Here is a 27,084-nt window from a genome sequence, read left to right on the forward strand (position 1 = left end):
AAAGGTAGATTTGGAGAGCTCTTCCTCTAAAGCAGGTTCCAGCTACTCACAGTTGTATGGAACCTCACAAGGCACAAAGGATGAAGAGAAATATCAAACTGAGGCTGTTTTTTCCCTTGATGCTCAGACCCAGGACAGTCCTAAGGGTCTTATATGTAAATGACAGGTACCAAAAAGTACTTGGCACTTAACACTTAGAAAAGTCTTGATCCCTGACTTTTCTTTATGACTGTGCTGGTTCCGAAATGTGTTCTCACAGAACTCCCTCACCTTCCTCAAGCCCCTACCCTGCTCAAAACTTACCTTATGTTTCAGAGGATTTTCTCCTTTTTTTTCCTCCTGACAATTTGCCTTCTCCCATATCTTGGGGCAGAGCCCTGAGATGGGACCTCCTGTCAGCTCACTCAAGTATTTCTACTGCTTATGGGAAGGTACCGTCAGAAGAATTTCTGTCATTCTGTTTCAGCTAAATGTAACTCTATGCTGCCTTCTTGGGCAAACTCATGCAATCTGTCTTTCATTTGGGCATATTTTTGCACTTCAGGTTAGCACTGGGGATTTTCAGATGGCCTTTTATTCTATTTCTTTTTCTCTCATGCTGGGCAGGAAACAGAGGCTGCCATAGACATAAGGCCTGAAACAAATAAGGAAAGATGGGCAAAGGTACTCCCACAAGCTAATAGTGCTTCTATAGGCTAATGACTCATCAGGAGGGAGCTTCCAAAATAGGCTCCATGCAGGAAGCATTCAGCAATCAGCTACAAAAATGCCTTGTTAATAGTACAATGAGGTATCCTATCCTTCTTACTAAAATTCAGTGGTCTTATGTCCATTAGAGATAGAAAGACTCCAGAGTATAGAGACATCAATTGACACATCCAAGATCACACCTACAGGCAACTGGCAGACACCTCATGCTGGGTGTCTAGGACCATCTTGAAGCCAAATTATCTGCAAAGTGGCTGTAGCGGTTACAAAATCCATCACTAAAGTTTGACAGCTACTGATTCCATTTTACAAATGTTCAGGGAGAGCAAACAGGGATTCAGCAATGAGTAAGACACAGTGGTCCCCGGGGTTTTCCACTCTAGCCAATTTATAAAACAAATACGCTCTCCAAAAAGTTATCTTTCAAGGCAAAATATGTTAAGTGTCATAAGAAAGGTACAAAGCATTAAGTTGTATAGGCTTCTACTTAACACCTTCTTCAGTGACCAGTTTTAAAATGTAGAAAAACACAATCAAAAGCACTGTGCGTGCGTGTGTGTGTGTGTGTGTGTGTGTACATATGCGCAAAGATAGCCACAGAACAAAGAGAGATGGCCAAGACCATCTCCTTGGCTATAGGCATTAGTTGCTCAAGAGTCAAAAAGTATATGTCAATCTAACAGGACAGCAAAAAGATAGCAGGCATATATCCCACCCAGGAAAGAAAGACTAAAGTCCTATTACTGGCCTGTTGGTATTCTATGAAGCCGAAAGAAGGACAGAAGCCTTGCCCAGAAATGGTCTAATCATATTACTTGGTGAAGACAAGCTCTCAAGAGGAGCTTGCTGATGATGGTAGCCAACAAGGAACCCCTGCATTTTTACCATCTTGGCTACTCCTTTGAGAGCCAAATATCATCTAGCTGAGACTCCTTTGTGACTATAAAACGACAGAAGTGCACTGGTACCATTTTGATAGGAAATCATAGAGACTCCTGAAAGTTTCCTTCATAGGACTCCTGAAAGACACTTAAAAAGTCTCCAGGGCAGACTTCAAGTGAAAAATAAAGCTGGTGGCACCCAAGAACTTCCTTCCATTAGCACAATACCCAAACCGTACGTGAGCTCTGCATGTTTGAATCTGTGCATCGTGTCAATTCACATTTGTATCAAATTGCCCTTTTTCATCAGGGAATATTTATGTCATACTAGGTACTTAAGATGGATCTTGAAAGCAGTATAAATAAACTCTTTTAGGAACTTTAGGATAAAATAAGGAAGAAAGTGTTTCAAACAGAAGGAGGAGCAGGTGCAACTGCATAGAGAATGATTAAAAAGCCTGCATACAAAGGAAACGAAAGCAGGATCTCAAAAAAGATATGTGCACTCCTATGTTCCCTGTAGCATTATTCACAATAGCCAAGCTATGGAAACAAGCGTCCATCAATGGGTGAGCAAATAAAGAAGATGTTACATACTGACAGAGTGGAGTATTACTCGGAGAAAGAAGGAAATCCTCCCATTTGCCACAGTATGGTTGGACTTGGAGCACATTATGCTGAGTGAAATAAGTCAGACAGAGAAAGGCAGATCCTGCATGAGCTCACCTCTATGTAAAATCTAAAAAAAGCTGGCTTCATAGAAACAGAGTAGAATGGTTACCAAGGGTGGTTACCAAGGGCTGGGGGGTAGGGGAATCAGGGAGATGTCAGTCAAAGAATACAAAACTTGCAGTGAGACGGATAAATACTAGAGATTTAATGCAAAGCATTGTGATTATAATTGACAACACTGTATTATATACTTTAAAGTTGTTAAGAGACTACATCTTAAAATTTCCTCACCCCAAAAGGTGGTAATCATATTGCAATATATAAATGTATCGAGTCAACACGCTGTATGCCATAAACTTATACAACACATGTCAGTTATGTGTCCACTTAAAAAAAAAGTCAGCCTGTGTGAAGGGATGTGTTATGAATGGGGCAGCAATGGAATCAACTAAGAAAGGTAGTTTGGGACGATCCTGTGTCTGACACTCACCAAAAGTTTTCATAAGAACACTGAAGAGCTTCTGAGTTTTCTCAATTTACTAAAAGTCTAATTATGATCAAAGGAGACAGATGCTAATATTGGGTACTTTCTATGTGCCTGGCACTGTGCTAAGTATTTTGCATTTGCTATCTCCCTGAATTCTCACAGCAGCCCTGCAGCAGGCAGTGTTATCCTCAGCTTCCATGTACTCAACTGAGGCAGAGTGAAGTCCCTTGCCCAAAGTCACATGGCCAGAACTATGTGCCCTGACGGGTCCACACCCCATGTTCTCCACTGTGTTCTGCTGCCTCCTTGATCTCAATCTATTGTCCTAGTCTCCCATACTAGCCAGTTCCTTCTGCCTCTAGGATATGAAGGGCCCTCTGCTTCCCAAACATTTCATATTTGATCCCTAAGAAAGGTCATCTGATGAAATAACAGGATTGGTACTAAGCACCCCCTTCAAAAAAAAAAACTCAAATTTTATGAAACATACTGGATAAAAACCTCACAAAAGTTTACCTATACATATGCCCCAAAATTGCCCTTGCAATAAAGCCAGATCTGTCATTCTCAACACTCACCAGCAATGAGCCCCACAGCTGTGGAGGCCTAACAGTTTGGGCAGGAAAACAGACAGGCAAAGAAAAAGAAGAATGTAGTCAAGCCCCAAGGAAAAAAATGTTAACATCCGGAACCAATTCACCCACGCAGGCTGGGGGAACCGTTCCTCCCAGCTCTCCATAACACCCCTCGGCACCCCTGCCAGCCCTCCCCTACACACACGCACGCACACACACACACACACACACACACACACACACAGTCGCCAGAACTTCATTCACTCTTTGCTCATTCCTACAGCCATCAGATTGTCCTGTGTCTGTAGGAAGAGCTTCCTGCAATACCTACCACCCAGTCAGAATATCACAGAGATGCCTTAAATCTCTGTGATGTCACAGTCTAATCTGGGTAATGCACAGTTGCACCAGATGGGATCTAACGTTCCCAGGATTAATGCTGGCCGTGCAACCAGGGCTCTGAATGCTGGAGGAAAAATGAAATGGCCAAGGCCTGGCTGGTTTCATATCTTACAGAATCTACCTTTGTAATTGAACAGATCTCTTGAGTGACATCCAGCAAACCATCCAAGATTACAGAATTCATCTCATCCTTGGCCACACTCTATATTTCAAGAGTCTGGCTCCACATGGGTTCCTTGAGAAAGGAAGTAGGCACAGAGATTCATATGCTTCTGTTGATGCAAGAGTATATTGAGTCCTATGAATCGCTGCCTACACAGAATGAGGTGGGCAGTAGGGAAAGGCAAAGCCTTAAAACAGAGATGGACTTTATTTCTCTTTTTAGTTTCTAGAAGCCACTTTTCTAACACGGGCACAACAAACAGGAATATGATAGACCTTACCATTACATAGCCAAGAAACACATTAATATACAGTCCATACACTGAAATCGGGGGTGTAGCTTTTCTCCAAATCCCTGTTAGAGACATCAGACTTCCTAAGAGAGGAAAGTTACTTGGAGTGGGAGGGAAAGTGATGGAAAGACAGCGAACAGGTGGACCAGAAACCCTGAAGCCCATTACTCCCTGAAACTCATTGTTGGGCACACAACCATGTAGAACATGCTAGAAGAGTAAAAGAATACTTTGTAGAAGTATGTATAGGAATGAGAGATCTCTGCAAACAATCAATCCCATCCAAACAAGGCTGCTCTAAATAGAGCTGTTATAAAATAAATGAATCGGAGCAGTCACTCAAAGGTTAAAGTTAAAGCCGAGACTCTGAGAGCTGGTGTTCTTGCTGTGGGTCCTCAAGGCGGTTACCTAATCCTGGGGCATTAAAAAGAAGCCACTGTGGAAATCAGAATCTCTTCCTTTGTAAATTCAATCCATGGCAAAGGGATTTCAGCTGTGATTGCTGAGTTTGAAAAAATCAGCAGTACTTAGAAATGCACAAATTGCTCGTCACTGCAACTGATACGTTTCTAAGCTGTTCCATTTTGAATCAATTACCAATAAGATTCCACCCATCCCGTTGTGAATGGAGAAGGGAATGGCTAAAACAGGGCAGTTACAGTCTCCCCTGAATTTCACTGCATGAGAAGATTTAGGATGAGCAGGTTTTAGATCAAATTCAGTATTGTAGCCACCACATTTCAGACACTGAGATTTCTGTGCATGAAGTCAAAGAAAAGTAAGTCAGGTTGGCATGGCTGCTCATGCCCTATTCCAAAGACCATGGCTCAGAAACTCCTCCCAGTATCACTGTCACACAGAGGCTTCCTCTAAGCCCATATGGAGAAGGCACCTTAAGACAGAGACCCAGAGACTGTAAATGAGCTCTCTCTCATTTATGGTTTAATTATTTCTGTTTGGGGGAACAGCACAGGGAGCAAGCACAAATTTCCATCTACAAAAGTTCAAAGTTCTCTCTAGAGCGCTGAAGAGCTATCTACAGGGGGAGGCAATCTGGTGCAGTGGTTAAGGACAGTGGCAAATGATTTAATCTCTTTGGGCCTCAATGCCTTCATCCATAAAATGGGGAAACAGGAGCACCTGGGTGGCTCAGTGGCTGACTGTCTGCCTTTGACTCAGGTTGTGATCCCAGGGTCCTCGGATCAAGTCCTGCATTGGGCTCCCCATGGGGAGTCTGCTTCTCCCTCTGCCTACGTCTCTGCCTCTCTCTCTCTCTCTCTCTCATATGAATAAATAAATAAAATATTTTTTTAAAAAATGGGGAAACAATCACCTCCCTTCAAGGACTATTGGGTGAATGCAATAAGACAATGTGAATAAAATCATGAGCACTGGGTGGCTCAGCGGTTTCGTGCCGCCTTCAGCCCAGGGCCTGATCCTGGAGGCCCAGGATGAAGTCCCACGTCGGGCTTCCTGCATGGAGCCTGCTTCTCCCTCTGCCTGTGTCTCTGCCTCTCTGTGTGTCTCTCATGAATAAATAAATAAAATGTTTTTTTAAAAAAAATCAAGAGCACAGTGCCTGATACAGAGTACACCTCAACCCATCAGAGTTTTTATTGGTCAGCACCGGAAGCACTCTGAGAGAAGAGGATATCTGTAAGATTGGGGAAGGAAAGAAACAGCTGTCTTGGAGATAAAATGTGGTGCACAGATCTGTTGGGAAGACTGAAGCCTGAATGCCAGCCAGGGCAGAGCAGCTCCTCCTCCTCTGGATGGTCAGGAAGGGCCTGAGTGCTGCTGCTGAAGGGTGCTGGGCTACATGAAGGAGGCCTTTGGAGGGATCTTCTCTATGTTCCTCTTCCCCTGGGAATGCACTTTCCCCCTCTGTTACCAGGAACCAATACAAACAAAGTCTGGGGTGTAACTAGTTTTAAAAAAAAAAAAAAAGCAAATGATCAAATCCAGGCTTCTGTTTGTTGGAAGGAAGAAAAGTGCAAAATCGCGCAACCAGATGTAAGTTCTAACACAACGGCTGGGGCTTCTGCTGTTTCCCAGAAAAAAAAGAAAAAAAAAGACTTCCCAGTCTCCTCTTCCTGACAGTCAACTTACAGATTCTCCTTAAACCATTTTTGTAACTTAACAAAGCAACACCTACAAATCCTTTTCTTCAATTTCAAATTAATGGATGCAACCGGTTCATTTTGCCCAAAAAACCTTGGAGGCCATCAGAACACAGGCTTTACAAAAATGAATCTTCTTTATTTCTCATACGATAAAACCTGACCATTTGGGGATTTCTGAGCTCCAGGCAGGAATATCAGAAACTAACCAGAGAAACATGCTTGTGTTCTTTCACTTCCCGGTGTCCAGAAAGGCCCCTCTGTCCTCTGCCAGAGCCCAGTTCCCGGGGAGTTGGTAAAGCCGAGGCTCCCTGCCCCACCCTCCACCTACCCTCTCTTCCTACCACATGCCAGACAGCTGGTCCTCACCCTTGAAGCCTTCTCTCCCTCCCACAGATGCTTACTCCAAGGCTAGCTTTCTGTCTCAGCAGAACCCTGAATATCAACAGTCTGCAAAGTCCTATTTGACTTCCCTAGCCAGCCATTCATACTCAGATTCTCTACTCTGTTTCTAACCAAGGGCTCTAGACCAAATGCTGATCACCCTCCAAGTCCCAAACGTCCCATTGAAAGCAAAAGGCTAGGGGAGCAGAATAGTGCCTGCTAGATTTATAGGTTGCGACAATTTCTTATCAAGCAGGTCACTGAGGTGAACGATCACTATCAATTCAATTGATAGGAATAACACACACTGCTAAATCCTTTGTTCCTCTATGCGTACTAATTTAATCCTCACAACCCCAACCTTTTTGATGAATGTTTATTATTACAATGTCATAGGTGCAGAAACAGGGGATGGGAGAGATTAAGGAACTTGCCCAAGGTCATGCAACTAGCAAGTGTTGGAACCAGGCAGGGCTCAGAAAAAAAACCTGAGCTTTTTTTGTGGGGGGGGGGTAATATTTTTTATTGGAGTTCAATTTGCCAACATATAGCATAACACCCAGTGCTCATCCTGCCAAGTGCCCCCCTCAGTGCCCGTCACCCAGTCACCCCATCCCCCCGCCCACCTTCCTTTCCACTACCCCTTGTTCGTTTCACAGAGTTGGGTGTCTCTCGTGTTCTGTCACTCTCACTGATATTTCCCACTCATTTTCCCTCCTTTCCCCTTTATTCCCTTTCACTATTTTTTATATTCCCCAAATGAATGAGACCATATATGTTTGTCCTTCTCCAATTGACTTACTTCACTGAACATAATACCCTCCAGTTCTATCCACGTTGAAGCAAATAGTGGGTATTTGTTGTTTCTAATGGCTGAGTAAGCTTTTAACCACTATACTGTATCATTCATTCATTCATTGCACCAAACAGAAATGATTAAAAGATAATAGTAAGAGTATTACCATCTCACACCAGTGTGTGCATATATATACGTGTATATATATATATGCACACACACACACTATGTATATTCTATACACACACATTCCATATATATAGTTGTGTATTATCTGGAATATATATACAGTTATATACTGTGATTTGGAATACATAAATTGTATATTATACAATAATATAACTATACTATATATTTTAATACATATTATGTAAACTATAGATTTTATCACTATATATATAATATATAACACATATATAACTTAGCACAGTGACTGGTACATAGTGTTCAACAAATGCTGCTATTTATTATCATTATATATGAAGTGTTGCTCTGTGCCAGCCACTCATGCTGGGCTCTGGAGATACAAAAGTAGTGAAGACAAGGTCCCTGCCCTACAGCAGTTTATGGGGTGGTAGTGAGCAAGGATGACAGTAAACTCATAAGCTCCTTGATGACACAAGTCTACACAGGGTCTGTGGCTGCAGAGAATGGGACCACCAAATACAAGTGTGGAGCTGTCACTGGCCCAGCTATATTAGTCTATAAGGAGAGACAGTCCCACAGATAGAAATCTGAGAACCTCTCCTAGGTGTGTGTTGGGCCCAGTTTTTTGTCTGACCCTGCCCTCAAGTTCAGCAGCTATGAATAGAGGTCTTGAATGCTAAGCTGTCTTCTGATCTATCTTGTTGACAAGCGTTTTGCCTGTTACTAAGTCATCCTTTTAGCATTCTCATATCTCTGCCAGATCAAGACCTCGGCTTAGCAGACTAGACATGGAAAATAGTTACTAGTGCTTTCCATCAGGCTTAGAGAATAATGAGGAGCAACTGATTTTCTTGGGGGGGGTCCCACCAATACAATCTACTAGTGATAAAGTTATTTTTCTCAGTCTTCCTTTTTCAAATCCATAGTTTTTCCAGCTATTTCTGGGGATGGCACAAAAAATGTCCAAAGCATAGATAACTTACATGTCCTTTAAATTCACTAATGCTATAGAATTCTCCCAGCAGGAGGGTCCTGGGCAGTCACACAAGCAACAATAGGTTATATCAAACAGAAAGGACTAGATCCAGCACTTCTGAACATGTGATATTAATCTAAAAACTTTTCAAGAGCTTTATGGAAGCTCTTAATTCTAGCTGTAAAAATATTTTTGGGGGTGGGGTGGGGGGCTTGTGTTACTATTACTGTTACTTTCTACAATTGCAGTAAAACTTCCCTTGTTCCAACAAAGGAATGAGTCAAGCGATGGTGAAGGTACATTAGGAGAGAATGTTAATATTTTTAAAAAGTTAACAGCATCACAGAATCTTACAGCTAAAGGGGCTTCACATGTCACATGAATCTCTCTCCCTCATTTCACAAACCAGGAACTGAAGCCTCATCAGTGGCTATGAAACAACTTTAAAACATTTTTTTCACATTTATACATCTGCCTTAGAACAAATATCCCTGGTTCCAAAATTAATGATAAAGCTAGTACTAGACTCTAGGTCTTGTTTAAGCTATTCGAGCCCTCTTTCTGTCATAAGACATGGATATAATCTTGAATATGAGAGCCCATGTTAAAAGCTTTGTAGCACAGTAAGGACTCAAAGATGTCCACATAACCAATTAAGGTTCCTGAAATATTTTACAATTCAGTATTCTTCTGCAAGCTTACTCATAGGATCCATTTTCTCACAAATCCTTTTATCCCCTCATTAGTGCATAGGTATATAACCCATCCCCCAGCTTTGCTGCAAATCAATCAATCAATCAATCAAAGTACAAGACCACTAAATGGAGGAGGTTTTGTCAAACCTAGGAAAAGTATGGCTGTGCTCACCATCACTTATTAACACCAATGCTTGCTCCTCCCTACAAATCAGTTGTATATTTTTCAGGAGCAAGAACACAAGCCCTGAACCACCCAAGTTCCCTAAGCCCCCTAGGTTACAATTCAGGGCCCTGGGGCTCAGTGTGATTGACACTTGGAGCCTCCAGGAAAGACTTCCTTCTCAGCTAACCTTGAGTTGCTGGACTGTAGCAGGGAAACCATTCCTGCCTGTTTCTTATGTAGTAAGAATGTAGTAGTCAAAGATTAGTAGTCATTTCTATGGGTAGTTTTTTTTTTAATTTATTTTTAGGAGAAGAATTACTTCACTGTTTTTAACCTCCAAGTATAGCGTGAAGGACAATTGTTTGCTGTCCTTTTGTCTCAATTGAGCAATGCCAGCTTTCTAGAGGGCAGGGGGCATCTCTGTCATCATGACCATCTGAGGCACCCGAGGATCCTCTGTTTCTCAAAGAACCGACAGAATGATTTTCCTTTTTAACTGACTGGCTAGGATATTTACTGACCCCAGAATTACCCATTTGGAAATGGTTAAGGGTTAAAAGTACTTCAGGCCGAATGATTCTTGGTTTCTAATTGCTAATGTTTGAAGTCAGTTTGATTCCTTGGAAATTTGTTCAGCCTGATGAAAGCCAAAGCTCAAACTCCCCTCAGGGCGCGAGGTGTAAGATCCTTGGGTTCCGTTAGGGGCTTTTTGTTTTGGGGGTTTTTGTTTGGTTGGTTGGTTGGGTTGGTTTGGTTGGGGAGGGGTTCTTTGGCTTTTGTTTTTGTTTTGCGGGAGGGGGGGGGAGAAGGATCTTTTACCCAGGCCTTCGGGATTACCCCTGGCGGCCCGCACCCCTCCAGGCTGCGACGGAGCTGCGAAGGGCGCCGGCCCTCCCCCGGGCGCGCGCACTCCCGGGTTTCCAGCGGCGGCGCTGACCCGCCGGCGGGGCCCGAGCTCCGAGCGCCGAGCGCCGAGCGCCGGGGCAGGAGCGGGGCTGGTGCGCACTGCGGTCGGGCCCGAGCGCTCCTGCCCCGGCAGCTGCTCCCGCCCCAAGGCGCCGCCGAGGCCGGGGCGAGGGGCCGGGGGAGGGCAGGCGCGCCCGGGCCCAATTCGCGCCCTTGGGAAGGTTACCCGAGTCGCCCCATGTTCCCAGGGTTGGTTTCACGGGAAGAGATGCAATCCCACCTCCTTCCTCGGTGAAATTTCATCTCAACTTCTTTTAGAGAGAGAGAGACAGAGAGAGAGGAAAACTAAGGGCGTTTCACTGAGCGTGTAGGAAGTGGGGGGAGGGGAACAGGATATGGGGGGAGGGGAAGTGGGGGGAGAAGAGAGCATAAGGGGGGTTGACTGCTTCCCGAGCCCGCGTCTGGGGCTTCGACGATACTTTCATACTTTCGGGGCTATGAGACAGCAGAGAAGGCAGCCGGTGCTGGGAGTGAGACTTTCGGTTCACCCCGTTAAGAACCAGACGCTAAAATGCCAGGGCCCCCGGCTAGGGGCATAATAATGACCAACAATGATCTCTTCAAGGGAACTCTACAGTTGTCTGTAGTATTCCGGTTTTTAAAAGAAGGCTATATTAGGATATTACGTGTGCAATCCAAACTTGGGGGGGGCGGGGTTGTTGTTGATTTTCTAAAGTGTGTGGCAATTTGGAAACAGCTCATTTAGCCTCGGCAACTATACTGAAGAAAATACAAGACACTAACAGATTTTTCCACATATTTCCTGTGTTGTTAAAGTACTGTCCCCAAATCACAGTTTCCCTCGTTATTTCGATTAAGATTTCCCTTTGTAATCCCATTAACTCTCTGCATGGAAGAACATGAAATTATTCTTCAGTATAAACCAGCATTCTGTCCATCTGAAATGAAGGTGGCATTACTCACAAAATTAAATGTCAAATTTAGTCAGAAAAAAATTCCACTCTTCCTGGTCTTTTCAATCGTATCCATCCAGTCTCATTTTTCTGCTGTTTTCTTAGACTTTGGTCAAAATCTTCAATTAATTTGACAGCTACATGGAAATGCCAATACTTAGAAGTTTCAAATCTGGGATTCTCTTGAATTGTCAAGTGATACCTAGAGATGACAAAATTTCTGGCCCCCCAAATTTTAGGTGTTTCCAGTTTATTAACTGGTTCCACAAATAAGGAAGGGGCACTTTACTTTCTCTATTATTTTTCTGATATTTCCTGAAATATTATCTATGTCTCATTCAGAGCTGCAGAGTTCAAACATAAATTTGTTTGCAAAGACATACAACTGTTTACATACTCTTTAATACATTTTATACACTTAGGTGTAAAGGGCATTGCCAAACACTGGCTGGCAAAAAGAGCATAGAATAGAGTATCAAGTGCAAGGCCTATTTTCACTTCTGGTATCAAAAGCTCATCATCAGTTTGTAGTCAGCAAAATGTCCTGCCTCAAAGTGAAGCCATTAATGGCACCGCATAAATGTTGATTTGTCGTCACCAGTTGCTTAATTCCCCACCTCTTCCCATTTCACCTCCCGTCTTCCCTACTGAGTCTCATTTTCCATCCTGACACTTAGAGCAGGGGCCTCACTTAAATTAAGTAATGATTATCCTTGCCCAAAGACGTGTAAACAGACCCTAATTTATAAATTTGCTAATTGCTACTCCAGTGCAGACCCCTGTATCTCAGCCATGCACATATAAAATTTAGAGCTTACTGGAAACCAGAAAAGGCAAGGCAAAAATAAACCACATGGATGAAAGAAAGAAAGAAAGAAAGAAAGAAAGAAAGAAAGAAAGAAAGAAAGAGAAAAAAAGAGGAAAGATTCCACATTCCACCAGTTCCCTACTTTTTCCCTGTGGAAAAATATCCCAAAAGGTCAAAACTAGAAAACCACTAAATATTCTCTCCCGCGGAACTACTTTGTCTTTGTCTTTTGGGAGTAAAAAAGCAATAACCAGCTACCCCCCCCCATAATAATCACTAGATGGATTTCAGCATTTCCAGAAAAGAACGTGAAATGCCAGTCTGCTCTCTGCGCTTTATCCCTGTGGAATCTTCTCAGCGCAGTCTTGTTTCTGTTTTTAACTCTACAGTCACCTAGAGAAGGAATTGACAGATTTAAGAAGTAATCATTTTACTCCTGGGTGCGAGAAATAAACTTCCAACAGAGTCCATAATCAGGATCTCAAAAAAGAAAAAGATCCTACATCTTATTAATATTATATTTTTGGCAACAGAGAGAACAATTGTGACAGGCCTGAAATATTTCTCTCTTTAATACTAGCAATGCCCTTGGAGAAGCTTGGATGAACAAAATGTTTCAGGTCTTCTGAGCCAATACGTGTTTGTCCCTCTCCTCTTATGGCCCAACATGAAGGATTAATGATGAGGGACTTGCCTCCATTAAATGCATGTCCTCACACACAAAGGAAATTATACAAATAAACGGGGAACACCAACCACCAATACCCAATCATCTCAGTTTGGGCTCCCAGGTTAGGTATCATACCATTCTTCAGGCGCTCCTCGCGAGCTCGATGTATTAATTTTTATTTGAAACTAATTTCCTTTAATATTTAAAAAAATGGTCTTGATACCATTTGAAGTAATGGGGGGGCAGGCAAACGGCAGCGGATACATGTCAGTATAATTTCAGTATGAACTCCACTATTAAAAATTTAATTCCCCCTTCTTGCATGAACGCCACGCCGCGAACTTTTCTGAGTGTTTAATTTATAAAATCGGGAAACCTCAAGTGGCCAGCTCTGAACCCAAAGAAAGTGTTCGATAAGAAAGGGTGTCGGGTGGGGCGTGGCAGATGCAAATTCAGAAGCGCTGCGCGCCTAGGCTGCGAGCTGATCTGTCCGGAGCTGATCTGTGCGGGAGAGGTTGCTCCCGGCGTTAAGCTCCTGCGCGTCCGACCGGTCTCGGAGGGACAGAGGTGGGCGGCGGGGCCGGGCGAGGGGCCTGGCACCGCCTAGACGCCAAAGGAGAGACCCTCACCCCGCATGCTGGCCTGTTACCCCAGCACCTTCCGCACTCAGCCCGAGGACCTGTGAAGCGCGCGGCGAACGCGAGAAGACCGGAGGAGGTGCAAGACACAGCACACTCCGCCTCCCTTCCTTGGCCATTCCAAACGCAGGGCACGAGGGTCCTCCCAATTCCCTGTCCTCCCCACTGCCCTCCAGCAGTTTGCTCCAAGTGCGGGATGGAGGGGATTAGAACTGTTTCCTCCTTCCTGGGGGCTCCTACTGTGCCACCGCGCCACTGCCGGGCTTTTACAAAGAACGTCTTCAGGACCCTGCCCATCACCCGGGAACGGTGCAGTGCGCTCTCCCAGCCCGGAGTAGCCAGAGGGCGTCCGATTTAGCCACCGTCCCACCTGCGCGACAAAAGGGCCTTTGGCAGTCATCCCGAGCACAACCATCCTCAGCAGCCTGTGACAATTCAGATCTAGCCTACCCCCGCACTCCCCTTCACACAAGGTCACTCACCAAACAGGCGGCCACCGCGGAAGGCCATTTCCACTCGGCAAGCGAGAGCCTTGCGCATGTCCAGCAGGCACCCCACTTGGCTCATCCTCGTTTCCAGGCCCGGCACCTTCCGAGGCCTGCACTGGCGTAGGGGCGCACGCACCACTGAGGAACCAGTGTTCCTCGCCCCGGACTCTCCCTCAGGCACACACCTTGGCTTCTCACCCTGCGCACCCCATTACCCTTGCCCCACAGTCTGCGCCCCGACCTGTGCCCTGGCTAGTTCTTGCCCCGCACAAGTGCACTCTCCCCACTGGCTTCAAACTCAACGCTCTTTCTCCATTACTTAAACTTCAATGAAGAGGCACTTCCTCCGTTTTGACCCCGTGTTTCCCTATTGGGGCGTGGGGTGGGTGGAGGGGTGATGTCAGGATTAAAATCTTGGGTTTTACTCTGAGCAAACAAGCCATAAAACTGGCAGATTAATTCTCGTCAACAGTTGATCTCGGTCATTCGAGAGAAGAGCGAGCCCTGAGGCACTGCACGGGCTTTTCCTGTCTCCTTTCACTAGGGATTGTGCAGATGGGTGCGCGGGACCCGCGATCCTGACACGTGTGCACATGTGCGCGGAGAGCAGATCCGCCTGCATGTTCTTGAGTGTGCCTGCTTTGTGTGCCCACCCGCGTACGCCGCCACCTTCTTAAGACTTCCGGAGCGCCGTGGCTGCGAGGCTTAGGGCCGCAGGCCCTGGAGGGGGAAATCCTTTCGCAGAAGGTTTGAATTATTTCGCTCCGCGGGAGACCGGACCTCGGCCGCACTCGGCAGTGGATTTGGGCGGGAAAGGCCCAAACTGGAGCTGGGGAAGCCGGGCGGAGCCGGGGCTGGGGTCCCAGCGCAGATGGCGCTGCCGCGTGCCTGAAATACACTTCCAAGGCCGCAGCCGGAGCAGCTGTTCCGAGCGATCCCGGCTCAAAAGTTTTCCCTGCTGCAGCTTTGGTGAGAGGCGGGGGCCAGCAGGCCGGAGAATCAGGAGTCAGTCTCCTCGGAGACCCTCCCGTGCCCGCGGCGGCTGTGTCCTGCCGGCTTTTCCAAAAGACGCAGAGTTATAGCAATAATGAGGGCACCTCACAGGCCCTTCTCCAAGACCCTGTGGGTCTCAGGGTTTTTCGGGAGCAGCAGGCTCGGTGGAAAATTTTGAAATACATACTGTGTGTCCTCTGATGTGTGAGTTCCTACAGTGCGCAGGCTGGGCTGGTCCCCGGCTGCTGTAGGTTGGCGCCCCCCCGGGGCTGCGGGCTCTGGGCACCAACTAAAGCCAGCTCTGTCCGGAGGCAGAAGGAAAAACGGGCTGTGAAAAAGCAAAAGGCCACGTCTTTGAATAAAAGTTAAACGTTAAAATCTAACCCTTGCATTATCTCAGGATCCTGGGATTTTGAGGCACCAGAAGGGAGGGCTGGAAACGGAGGTACCAGTCAGAGCCAGGAAATGGTCAAAATGATAAACACAGTTGCTTCAGGCGGGTGTCCTGTCTGTATCTGTGTGCGTGTTTGTTTAATCCTCCCCCAAGCTCCGTGGCAATTTTGTTTTTGTTGTCCTTTTTTTCCCCCATTCCTGACTTCTTATCATCGGCCTAGCGCAGGCAAGCCACGCAGCCGGTCCAGCCTGCTCTCGGTCCTAATCCAAAATGGGGGTTTAAATCATTTGAGGCCAAGGCCGGCAGAGGCATGGCCTGGGGCACAAGGGAGTCGCCTGTGTCCCTCTCTGACCTCCACCACGACACACATACCTTTAAAGGGCTCTGTACCAGAGGAAAAGGAAAGGCCTACTTGGGGACCCCAAACCCTGGCCTCGCCTTCCGCCTTCCGCCGGGATCCAGGCCCAGAGGCTGCAACTCCGCCTCCTCCACTCTGGGGACTGCGGAGGCTGCACACCACCGTGCAGTTTTTCTGAAAGATCTTTTCTCTTTCTATGTCCGGGTGGTAAGAAAGCTTTGGCCATTGCGGAGGGGGCTCCAGCTTGGAGATTCCCTGGGTGCAGGGCGCAGCCAGGCCCAGCTGGTAGCCTGGCCCCACAGGAGGCCCGAAAGTGCTCTGGTCTTTCAGCTCCTTCTTTCTCCCCGGCCTTAGCCCCACAAACATATTTCGTTTTCTCTAATCCAAATGCCCATCTTTTTCTTAAAAAAAAAAAAAACGATAAAATGAAATGGGAAAGGGTCAGCCGAACTCTGTGTGACATAAAGTTCTGTGTTAGGTCATCACCCCCTACCCCTATACTGTGAGAGCAAGAAAACAGCATTTTGGAAAACAGGTCCTGGCCTTTATGTCTCTGGACTGGTCTCTCCTTCTTCCAACCTTTTCTCTCCTCACTATAGCTGAGAAGAACGGCAGAAAGAGAAAACTGTAAAAACTGAGTCTCTGATTATGACTCTAGGTGTTGGTCCTTTTGAACCAGTGACCCTAGACGCAGCTTCAGCCGACCTGGCCTCCTCTCCCTGGAGAAAAGTACCCGCGGCCACGGTGCCTGCCACACGCAGTTGAATAATTTCTGTCTCTTCCACCATCAGCAAAGTAAAATAAACTAACTTCCCTAATCATGAGTTGTCATGAGGCCTTGAAAGAACTTCCACTAAACTGTGTGAAGGCCCAAGTGAGATTCTGACAACATCTAAATGCGGTGTGGAAATAGGGTCTGGCCAGAGATGGGAAACACACATTAGCCACGCGTTCCTTTCTGGATTGCCCACACAGGGGTCCGCGTGGACAGGCACCCGCATCCAAATACAGGGAAAGATTTGAGCGGACGAAATAAATCTCCTTTTAATTTTCTTTTCATCGACTAATAAAAATAATTCCCCAGCACTAAACTCAAATACCGTAACGGGCCACAAGAACACGGAGAATTCATAAAACTCTGGTCTCTGCAAGTCACCCGCTAATCGCGTTATTATTAGCCTCGGGAGCATGGAAATTGAACTGTCACTGCCGAAAGAGAAAATGTAAGCGACAGCTGTCCCTCCTTGGGTCGGCCAGTTTTCCAGCCCCCAAGCCCCTGGGCCCCAAGCTCGGTCCCCAAGCTCTTGGGCCCGTGGTCGCCCCCCATCCCTTTGCGAGACGCCGCCCCCACCCTGGCTTTCCGCTTTCCAGCGCGCTGACGCAGGTTTACTCCCCAACCCTAGCTGGTCAGCAGGAGCACCTCTAGAATAGCAGTAGAAGTCCTGGCTGGAAAGTTTCTGAAACCGCTAAACCAAGCTGCAAGCGTACGTGTATAAGTGTGTGTGTGTGTGTGTGTGTGCGCGCGCGCGCGCGCGCGCGCGCAAGATTCTTCCGACAACAGCTGTTCCCAGGGGCTGTTTTGCACAGTGGAAATCTTGGCACTTAATACAAAACGTTAAGTTGTCTCCCCCTTCCTTCAACAACCCATCCAGGTTTCTGCTAAAATACAGATACCAACGTCGGCTCTGTGTTTTACGTGTGGTGTGCATACACTGTGCATAGATCCGAGACACAAATTAATCGCTCTGCTCCCCCCAATACACAGACCTGTGGGCCCTTAAGAGTGACCCAGGGCGCAGGGTGAGAGGTCTAACATACAACCTTTTTCCATAAGCACTGTGAAGGAGAAATATAATTATGCTGCGTCGTCTCCCGAGTAGGGGAAACACAAGAACTTGAGTCCCCGAAAAATTGGTGGGGGAAGGGCGAGGACCGAGGCCGGAGGCTAAATGGGACAGACCGGGCATTTCCCGAGACTGGGTATCGCGCCCGAGAACTCCGCGCCGGTCCTCTGGAGCTCTCAGAAGCGAATCCCAGCCCCTCTCCACTCCTGTGGTCGCCTTCGATCTGCGCCCCTCCTCAACCCCAGGGGCCTGCGGCCGCTCAGCTGTAAACCCCAGAACCGTGCGCTCCGGTCCCAGAACAGAAAGGGATGGGACCGAGGCCTCTTTGCTTGAGGCTGGCGAAGAAAATGCAAGGCTCGGTTCCCCCAAATTGTCCGCGGCGAACTTGGGGAAGGCTGCTGACATTTGCGCAAAGAAAGGGAAACCCGCGTTGGAGCACGGCAGGGCGTCAGCGAGCAGGGCCTCCCTCCACACCAGTCCGCCCGCGTCCCCGCTCCGCCCGCCTCCGTCGGTCCGGTCCTGCGCACTCACCCGGGTGAGGCTCCAGGCCGTGTGCGGCCGCGTCCTCCGCGTCTCCGAGTGGGCCCGCGGGGCTCAGCGCCTCCATGGACAGGTCCAACCCCTTCTCCTCCCAGTCTCTCAGTTTCCGCTTTTTATTCGAGCCGATCAGGGCTTCAACCGAGAAGGCATGTGCTCGCGAGCTCAGGGCGACTGCAGATCTTCTCCTTTCACTCATCTTAGCCGCCCGCACCCCGGCCTCCGCTCGCCCCCGCTACTGAGGGAACAGCCCGCGCCCTCACGCTCCGAGCGCCCGCCGGGCCGGGCCCGGGAGAGGCGGCGGCCCTGCGGCTCCTCTGCACCCTCCCCCTGCGTCCTCCCCCGCCCTCCGCTGCCGGCCGGGACCAGCGCCCCTGGCTGCCCCAGCGGCTAGGAACGAGCGCCCGGAGCGCCGCCCGCTCGCTGCATGAGCGCCCGAGTCCTGCTTCCCACCCACCGGGGCAGGCGCTCACAGGCTGTGCAGACTGGACTTCATCTTTTTTTTTTTTTTTTTATTCTCTCTCTCCTCCCTCTCCCTTTTCTCTCCTCCCTCTCCCTCTTCCTCTCTCGGTCTTCCCGTCCTTCCTCTGATCCAAACTTCTGGGAAACTTTTTTTCTGAATTCCTCCCTTCCCAAGGAGCTGGGGGCAGGCGGTGCGCTCCTGTCCGTGGGGTGAGGGAGAGGGAGGGGGAGGAAGAGAAAGTCTGAGGGGAAAAAAAGCCAGCCCCCGACCAATGGCGAGGAGGGAACAGGAGAAACCCTGGGAGCTCGGGCCAATGGAAGAAGGGGAGAGACTGAGGCCCGGGCCAAGGCTCGGCGCGGGTAGTCCGGGGATGCTCCCGGGCCGACTTTAACCCCTGGCTCCCCGGTCCCCCACGAGTTCTTCATGGGGGAGGGAGGAAAGCCCAAAGTCGAGGTCTGATCGGTGCCTCTCCATACTCCTGCCAGTCCCAAATCCGTACCTTTTCCTCCCAAATCTGCTAAGTTTCACAGACGCTGCAAGCCCAGAGTCATTTTAATGACCGATCTGGAATTGGGGGGGCTCTCGACCTGCCCAAAAACGCCCAGAAAACGACCCCGATAATCTCGCGCCTGCCTCCAGACGCTGTAAGTGTTCGGGTTCTGTCGGGATTTCGCCCCACAGGTTATTTTCCCGTGGTACGATTTCGAAGCAACCCTGGCTAACGCAAAACGAAAGAAATAAACAAAGTCGCCCCGTTACTATCGAGGGTCTTGTAACTGTGGATCTCAAGGCGCTTCCTCCTTCCAGTTCTACCTGGTGGCGAAGGAGACGTAGGCTCTGCTCCGTCCAAGCAAGAGGCCGGCGGCGGGGCGCCCGGCGGACCGCGCGCTCCCAAGGCTCCTCCCGCCTGGGCCCGCACGCAGCAATGCTCGCCTTCCCCTCGGCGTGGATGCTGAGCTGAGCTTTGCCTGCTCGGGGCGCCTGCTCTGGAGAACCCACGGAGAGGGGATGCGCAAGGGCAGCCGGCAACTTTGACAGCGGAAGAGCTTTTTCAGAATTCCCTTCAAATCTGATCACCTCGGGAACCAGCTGTCCCGGCTCACTGACCCTCCCACCACCCTCAAAAAAAAAAAAAAATTTTTTTTTTTTTCAGGACAGCGCGGTCGTCAGAGATTTCTCTGGAATTTACAATCCAGCCCTCTGGCCATTCTCATTTCCCACACCCCCTCCTGGGCCATGCCACTGGTCGCGGGCCGCTGGAGACCCCGAGCGCAGCTCAGCGCAGAGCCAGTTCACAGGGGCCGAGAAGTTGATCCTGCCAAGCAGAAAAGAAGGTCTCGGATTTCGCGGACGGCGGCCTAACCACAGCCTGATCTTCCCATCCCAACGCCTTGGTCCAGACGCTTCTATCCCGGAGCGAAGAGGGAGGAGAGAGCCAGCTCCCTGGGTGCGAGCGACAGACCAAGAGGATTAGCAGACAAGTGTCCCCGAAAGCCAAGCCGGGAGCAGGGTCAGCAAACCTAGGGCAGAGGACACCTTCTCCCCCCCCCCCACCGCAAAGACCTAGCGCCCATCTCCCTCCCCTTCCACTTTGGGGCGACAGCAGAGGGCCTGTCTGGCCTCTGAAACGGCCACATTCCCCTCCGGACCCTGCGGTAAATCTAGTCCTTGATATTATAGTTGGAAGTGTTCTGGTGCTGCAGGGAACGGCTGAGTGTCACCATTGCACCTTGGGCTTTTTCAGAGAAAAGCAAAAAAGAACATTTTTAGAGCTCCCTCAAATTGGGCATCAGCAAGGTGAGGGGAAGCTAGCCGAGCAGCAAATGAAGAAAGAATAGTGGAAGCCACAGGTTGAGTGCGATTCAGGTGATTCAGGCAGGCTTGGCCTCCAGTGACTTCCAGGAGCCTTCCTCAGGCTTGGGGATCCCCAGCAGCACTCCAAGAACCTTGGGATCTAGAAGCTACTCACAAAGCCCCTCTGTGTCTCCCACCACACTTGGGAGACTGCAGGGCAAGGCACAGGGTCTCCCACCTCAGTCACCATTCAGCGTTGCTGCCATGAGCTGGGGCAGAAAGTGACAGCACAATCACCACAACGGGGCCTCAGCAAAAGAGGGGGAGACAAAGGCCAGCCAGGAGCGCACAGTTACCTTTTCCAGTGGCTTAGACTTCTCTTTGGGCTCCTGGCTCCTGATTCTGGTTTCACTGCCCTTCAGGTGGCTAGGGCCGGTTGGGACCAGGCCCAGTGGGATAGCATAGATGGGGCCAGCCTCTCTTCCTTCCCAGGGTTTTCCTCCTCCCCTTGCCCGTATCTCCCATCTCCCTCTGGCAGCCTCTTGCCTTGGCCTTCCCACACAGACCTGGTTTGGATTGAGAAGTAGATGTACCATAGGCCACACACCCTCCTTGAGACTGTGAAAGCTTCTCAAAAAGAGGACTTTGGCTTATCCACATACCTAGATGCAGGTCCAGAAAGCCTGTACAATGTAGATGACCATTTACACATGTTGGAGAGACACACACATAGAAAAGAGAGCACTGGCTTCAATAGCATGCATCTGCACCTCACCCCAAAACACACATTCTGCATAGAGTTCTCAGAGGAGTTCCTATTACCCTTCCTTCAGGTCTACACATAGGTTGCCCCTGCCTCCATTGCAGTATATACACATATCCTAGAATTGTGAATTAGGCCATTAAAACAAATCAGATGATCATGAAGCCATGTTGCTTTGGATCATTATTCATGAAAATAGAAGCTTTCCTTCAGGTAAATGGGAGGGCCGGGGATATTTTCTTTTTGTGACTGCAGCAGTCATTCTAAGTACCCCTCCCCCCAGGGGCATGCATTCCTTGGTCTGTGACCCAGTACTGACTGGCAGGACGATCTGAAGAAAGATTAAGCAGATGGTTTACTGTCTGTGACTTAAGTGTATAATTTTATGTGGTTGGGAAAAGAAAAAAAGGCTTGGGGGATGAAACGTAGAAATCTGGGAGTGTGCTATACATTTTCTCCACTCATTATATCAAAGCATTTTCAAAATCTCGTGACCCAATCTGTCCCCCCTTTAATGTTTAGGAATTAAAAGTAGGATGCCCAATGCATGAGGCTAATTCCTGAGGCAATCCCCAGATTTCCCAGCCACCAACCTTAGGTCTTGGGTGGAGTCTACAGGTCTATTTCAGGCCTGAAGCTGATGGAAAAGGAACAAGCTGGTGGTCCCCTACCCTATTGCCCTGCAGGTCCTAAAGAGGAAGAGGTTATTAAGCACCTAAAGAGTCAGAAGGAATCAAGGGGAGAGTGGGAGACAGGACCTCACTGACCACCTGTAGGGACCTATGGGAAACGGATACAGAGTCCCAGCCTTGACAGGAAGAAAGCCCAAAAGGAAAGAGCAGCATAATGACTGCTCATCTAAAACTGACCATGTCTAGATATTCTGATTTTTTTTCAAAGGAACAGCAGAGTTCTGCTGTGCAAGGACAAGAGTCCTAGCAACACAGCCTCTACATCCCCCACATACCAGTCTTCCTTCTGTTTCTTCACACTAAATGCCATCACTCACTGCTAATACCTCAATACAAGGTGATCTTACCAGGCTCTGGGATTTTGCAGTTTTGTGTAAGTGAAAATAAAGTAAAAAAATTGTTGCCAGCAGGACAAGTTAGTCTGCCCTTAAACAGGTGGGCCAGGACACCCGGCAGGGGTGAGGCAATTACAATGAATTCAAGCCTGTCTAGGCATTACGAAAGCGACTATGGGGTGGGAGGTAACCCTCTAGACTCCAAGGCAGGTGAAGCCTAGTGAACAGGTCCCCCTCGGTCTAAACTATGTGACCTTCCCCCAGCCAGTTCATGGCCTGTGCCTCAGTTTCCCTGTCGGCAGAGTGAAGGAGCAGGCAAGCAAAGGAGGCAATATTTTCAATCGGAGGCTGAACGGACCTGAGGTTTTATTGTTCCTGTGATCGAATCTTCCGGGAATATGAGGCCAACGTGCCCACTTTGCACTTCTTCCAAACTGGCGCCCAGTTAGGGGGTGGCACACCTGGCCTGGAGCCCCTGGGTGGGCGTGGGAGGGAGCTGATTTCTGGAAACGCCCGCCCGCCCCGTGCCAGCGCGGCGGACACTGCGCAGGCCCCCTCGGGCAGACCGGGCAGACCGGGCAGACCGCATCTCCAGTCTCCGGGCTGGTTCAGGTTGCCCGGCGCTTCGGGACCGGGCGTGCGTCCTCGACTGTTCAACCACCCCCTCACACTTTTTAAAATAAATGCCCGTGGGGGCGAAAGGGTCTTTAATGATGTTTTTTTGTTTTCGCGAAATAAAATCTTTTGTTTTTATTTTAAACCAGCAGCGTGCCCACCTCTTGGTCCTTCCAGATGTTTGCAATAAAATCGCAGGTTTTGCCTTTGGGACTGGAAATAAAATTTAACGGCCTTCACCCTGTAATTATTCTCTTAGCTCGCCCTTCATAAATTTATCTGCTTTCTATCGGCGTTGGGGTAGGGGGCGAGCGAAAGGGGAGAAAGCCCCGATTTTATATTTGTGACTATAAAAAAGCGCCACCCGGTTTCCTCGCCTTCGGCGGGCGGCCGTGGTGTAACCGGGAGAGCCTGGCCCGGCGGGCGGCAACATTGCGCTATTGTTCGCCGCCTTCGGTCTGCGCAGGAGCTGGGCCCCTCCACAAAGGGGGCCTTGTGCGGCCGTGCCCAGAGCGGCCGCGCCCAGGAGGCGAGGAAATCCTGTTCCCCCAGGCCCAGCGCCTCTTTTCCCCGCGAGGATCGTGCAGCCCGGCAGTCGGACCTTCGCCTTCAGCCTGCGCCCGCCGTGGGGGCCGCCGGCTCCTGCCCTGCCAGCCTTCGCAGGAAGCGAAACCTCGAGCCTGCGCTGAGCCCACTGAGGGTGAGGGAGGAGCCTGCCTCTGCATACCCAGGAGCTAGGGAAGGCGGGTGTGTGGCCGCCGCGAGGCTGAGGGGCTTTCTGGAAGGCCGTGCAGCGCCTTTCTTTCGCCTTGCTTGGCCTGGGCTGGAAGGTACCATTCCGGTACCTTCGTGAGCTCAAGGTTGCTGGGCAACCCTACACAACCCAACCCACAGTCGCAGATTTTGAAGACACCAGCGTGCACCCCCAAATAAACGTGCGTACACCAGTAACTCCTATAGACTTGTATAGGAAGCTTGTAAGTACAAGGTTCCTTGCGTATATTTTGCATGATTATACAAAGCCATGGTTGTATCTGTCTAGCAGCATACCCATGCATGGACACGCCAAGTGCAGCCATATGCATGTGCCTGCATGCCTTTCTAGAATCAAACTTGCATGTAGAAACAACCCAGCGTTGGGTACAAAGCATCACGCACAGCCATATGAGGAAACATTCTACCTGGCCACACACTCAGCTAGCCCTAAAGTCGGCAGAAATCTACTGGAATTCCGCCTGCTGTATCTTTCCCCCAACTCCTCAGCTCCCTTGAGCACACTCTCTCTCTCTCTCTCTCTCTCTCTCTCTCTCTCACTTGCCTAAGCTGAATCCATGTGGCTGTCCCCCGACCTCCTCCTTCATCTGCATGGAGCTTCCTCTGTCCCTGGGCAAGGTCTCTTAGGTGACAAAAGAAGGGGGAAATGATGAGCACCCATCCTTGAGGCCTCACCCCTTGGGAGACCTACTCAGTGCCTGGGCAAGACCAGGGCATTCCCAAGCCCTGGAAACCCAGCAGGGACTGGAAAACTGGGCAGTGAGAAATGACACCAAACAGGAGCAGGAGGGTTTTGTCTTGTTTTGCTTTTAATCACATGCAGCCCATTTCACCTTCTAGCCAGCCTGCCTTGGGCCAGAATGCCAAACCCCAGGAGCCAGACACTTCTTAGGCAAAGCATTCTTTTGAGTTCCTTCTGACCTGAGGACTCCCAGCTCTCTCCTAGGTTTGCCTTTACATGTGACTCCATCTCTCTTTTCCTGCTGGTTTTTGCAGGTGCTTGGCTAAGCAAGGTTAAGAGTTCCCTTTGGTTTTTCCACTGAGAGGAAGGATTATCTAAAGCTTATGGGGGTGATGGGGGGAGAAGCCCCAGGCCCCACAGTCTAACACAGTGGGCCAAAGTCCTGGAACCTACAAAAGGATACTTAGGGGTTCCTGGGGTTGGGATGGGAAGGCTGGCAGTGGTGAGGCAGAAAGGCACTTAGGGGACTGAAATGGGGCAGCCCACAAGGACCAGCAGCTAAAAGCAAATGATTTGACGCATTAGGACCTTGATGTGATGGCTTTTTTGCCAGATGTGTTTGGATTTCGCTTGTCACTAATAAAAATCGGCCACCCAGGAGCAAAATGCCTTCGGTAGAACTAGCTGAGCTGTCTGGGCCTGAGCCTGCACTGGCAAACACCGACAAGTAGATTTTAGATTTTTACAGCCTCCTTATGGATCAATCTCTCCCTCTTCAGGAGTGAAGAACGAATTGTCCATTATATAAAGAGAGTGGAAAACTGGCTCTCTGAACACACAGCTCTGAGGACGGGCTGGGGAACTAAATCCTTCCGAGTGGGTGTGTGGGAGTGGGGCGGGGAGGCATAGCTACACTGGCCAGACCCGGGCTTGCTTGTGCCCTCTGGCTGGGGAAGGAGGAGCTGGGAAGAGGTGCATGAGCTAGGTCACGGGTGGCTTTTCATCAGTGTCAGTCCATAATTCATAAGCCACCTCTTCTACCCTTCTTAAGCAAAACCAAATCAGTATGGGTGGAAAAAATATCTACAACTCTTAGGCGATGTGCATCACATCCCTAGTGACATGGAGACTAGCTGGGATAGGGATGTCACCAACAGGTTGCTGGGCAACCCCATGGCTACACTTGGTGTGTCCATGCATGGGAGCCTCATGGTCCCGACAAATGAGCCCCTTGAAATGTTTATATATGTAAAACATTATTACATATATAAAACATACACCATTTAATATAAAACCAATTACATATATGTGCATACAGACAGTCGTTTTACCACTCTGATGGGCTTTCAGAACAAAGACACACGATAAGTGTCTGTGGAGAGGCTGACATTGCCAGTTACAGGGCTTGTTCTGGGAGTAGGGGGAGGAGGCAGTCCAACGCTGGTGGCACTCAAATGGCAGTAAGGACCATCGTACTCTAGCCCACAGCCAAGTACAACAGGAAGCCAGGGACAAGGAAGGCTATCTATGCCTAAGCAGGAAAAATATTCACTGAACAGTATATACTTTCCAGAGACTTCATAGGTCAACAAACCCAGGCAAATGAAGGTGTTTCCAGGACAGAACAATCAGAGCTTGCATATTCTCCCAATCCCCAGTGGTGTCTGCAGCACCAGAGGCCCAAGATGTTTGGGAATTCTGTGAGGCAACAGCAGTGGCACCATGGTGAGCCACTACACCCACCAACATGTGCCCCCAATATTGCTCTCCTTGTCTGCTTTCATGGGAAAGAGAACTTCTGACCCAGCTCGGAAAAACAGCAGAGGATTTGCCATCCAGAGGAAAACGCTTCCAGGAAAATCAGAGAGAAAAGTTAAGAAGCACGTATTTCCACAGCCTTCATCTCATGCCGCCAAATCTCATTCCGGATCTCTTCTCTTTCTAGCCTGCACCATTTAGGAAGAACTCATACCCACCGGGCCTTTTACTTTGTGCCAGGCCTTGTGCTAAGTGCTTTCCATAAACCAACTCATTCTACCCACTTTGAGCTCTGTGAACCAAGAACCAGTGCTACCAGCCCCATTTTACAGAGGAGGCAACTGAGGTACAAAGGGAGATATGTAACTTGGCATGGGTCTCACACCTTTCAGTGCAGGTATTATAGCTCTATAGCCAGAATTATTCTTCTTCTTCTTCTTTTTTTTTTTTTACAGCCAGAATTCTTTTTTTCCCCATTTTCTTTTTTTTATTGGAGTTCAATTTGCCAACATATAGCATAACACCCAGTGCTCATCCTGTCAAGTGCCCCCCTCAGTGCCAGTCACCCCCATCCCCTGCCCACCTCCCTTTCTCCACTCCTTGTTTGTTTCCTGGAGTTAGGTGTCTCTCATGTTCTGTCTCCCTTTCTGGTATTTCCTACTCATTTTTTTTCTCCTTTCCCCTTATTCCCTTTCACTATTTTTTATATTCCCCAAATGAATGAGACCATATAATATTTGTCCTTCTCCAACTGACTTATTTCACTCAGCATATAATACCCTCCAGTTTTATCCACATTGACGCAAATGGTGAGTATTCATTGTATCTAATGGCTGAGTAATATTCCATTGTATACATAAACCGCATCTTCTTTATCCATCATCTTTCGATGGACACCAAGGCTCCTTCCACAGTTTGGCTATTGTGGATATTGAACAGCCAGAATTCTTAATCCCTATACCCCCAGCCTCTCTGGGTGCAAAGACACTAACATGCCATTTACACACCTGCGTTGTCTCTGCCTTTAAGTGACTCTAACAAAGGTAGCAGAGCTGGGGAGGAACTGATGGAATTGTCTCACACAGGCCAAAAAAAGCCCACCCCATCTAAAATACACCCAGATGGCCTTCTCAG

General features: G+C 48.7%; 1 protein-coding gene across 4 annotated transcripts in view; it reads right to left on the reverse strand.

Moving 5' to 3' along the window:
• Positions 1 to 27,084, reverse strand: part of TBX15 (T-box transcription factor 15) — a 123,487-nt gene that overhangs the window by 90,632 nt on the left and 5,771 nt on the right. The window contains exons 1-2 of one of the 4 annotated variants that reach the window (XM_055312688.1): positions 18,069 to 18,142; positions 15,129 to 15,269 (exon numbers count right to left, since the gene is read on the reverse strand). The exons of 1 other annotated variant lie outside the window; for it this stretch is intronic. Coding sequence is in view for 2 of the 3 variants with exons in the window: in XM_055312686.1 (XP_055168661.1) it covers positions 18,069 to 18,273 (205 nt within the window). In the remaining variant the exon portion in view is untranslated. Of the gene's footprint in view, positions 1 to 13,942; positions 14,848 to 15,128; positions 15,270 to 18,068; positions 18,757 to 27,084 lie in introns of those variants that run through there. 2 more of the 4 variants (XM_055312686.1, XM_055312687.1) reach the window with 2 other exon arrangements.

This window comes from Nyctereutes procyonoides, unplaced genomic scaffold (assembly GCF_905146905.1).
Source record: "Nyctereutes procyonoides isolate TBG_1078 unplaced genomic scaffold, NYPRO_anot_genome, whole genome shotgun sequence".
In the NCBI taxonomy this organism is placed as follows: Eukaryota; Metazoa; Chordata; class Mammalia; order Carnivora; family Canidae; genus Nyctereutes; species Nyctereutes procyonoides.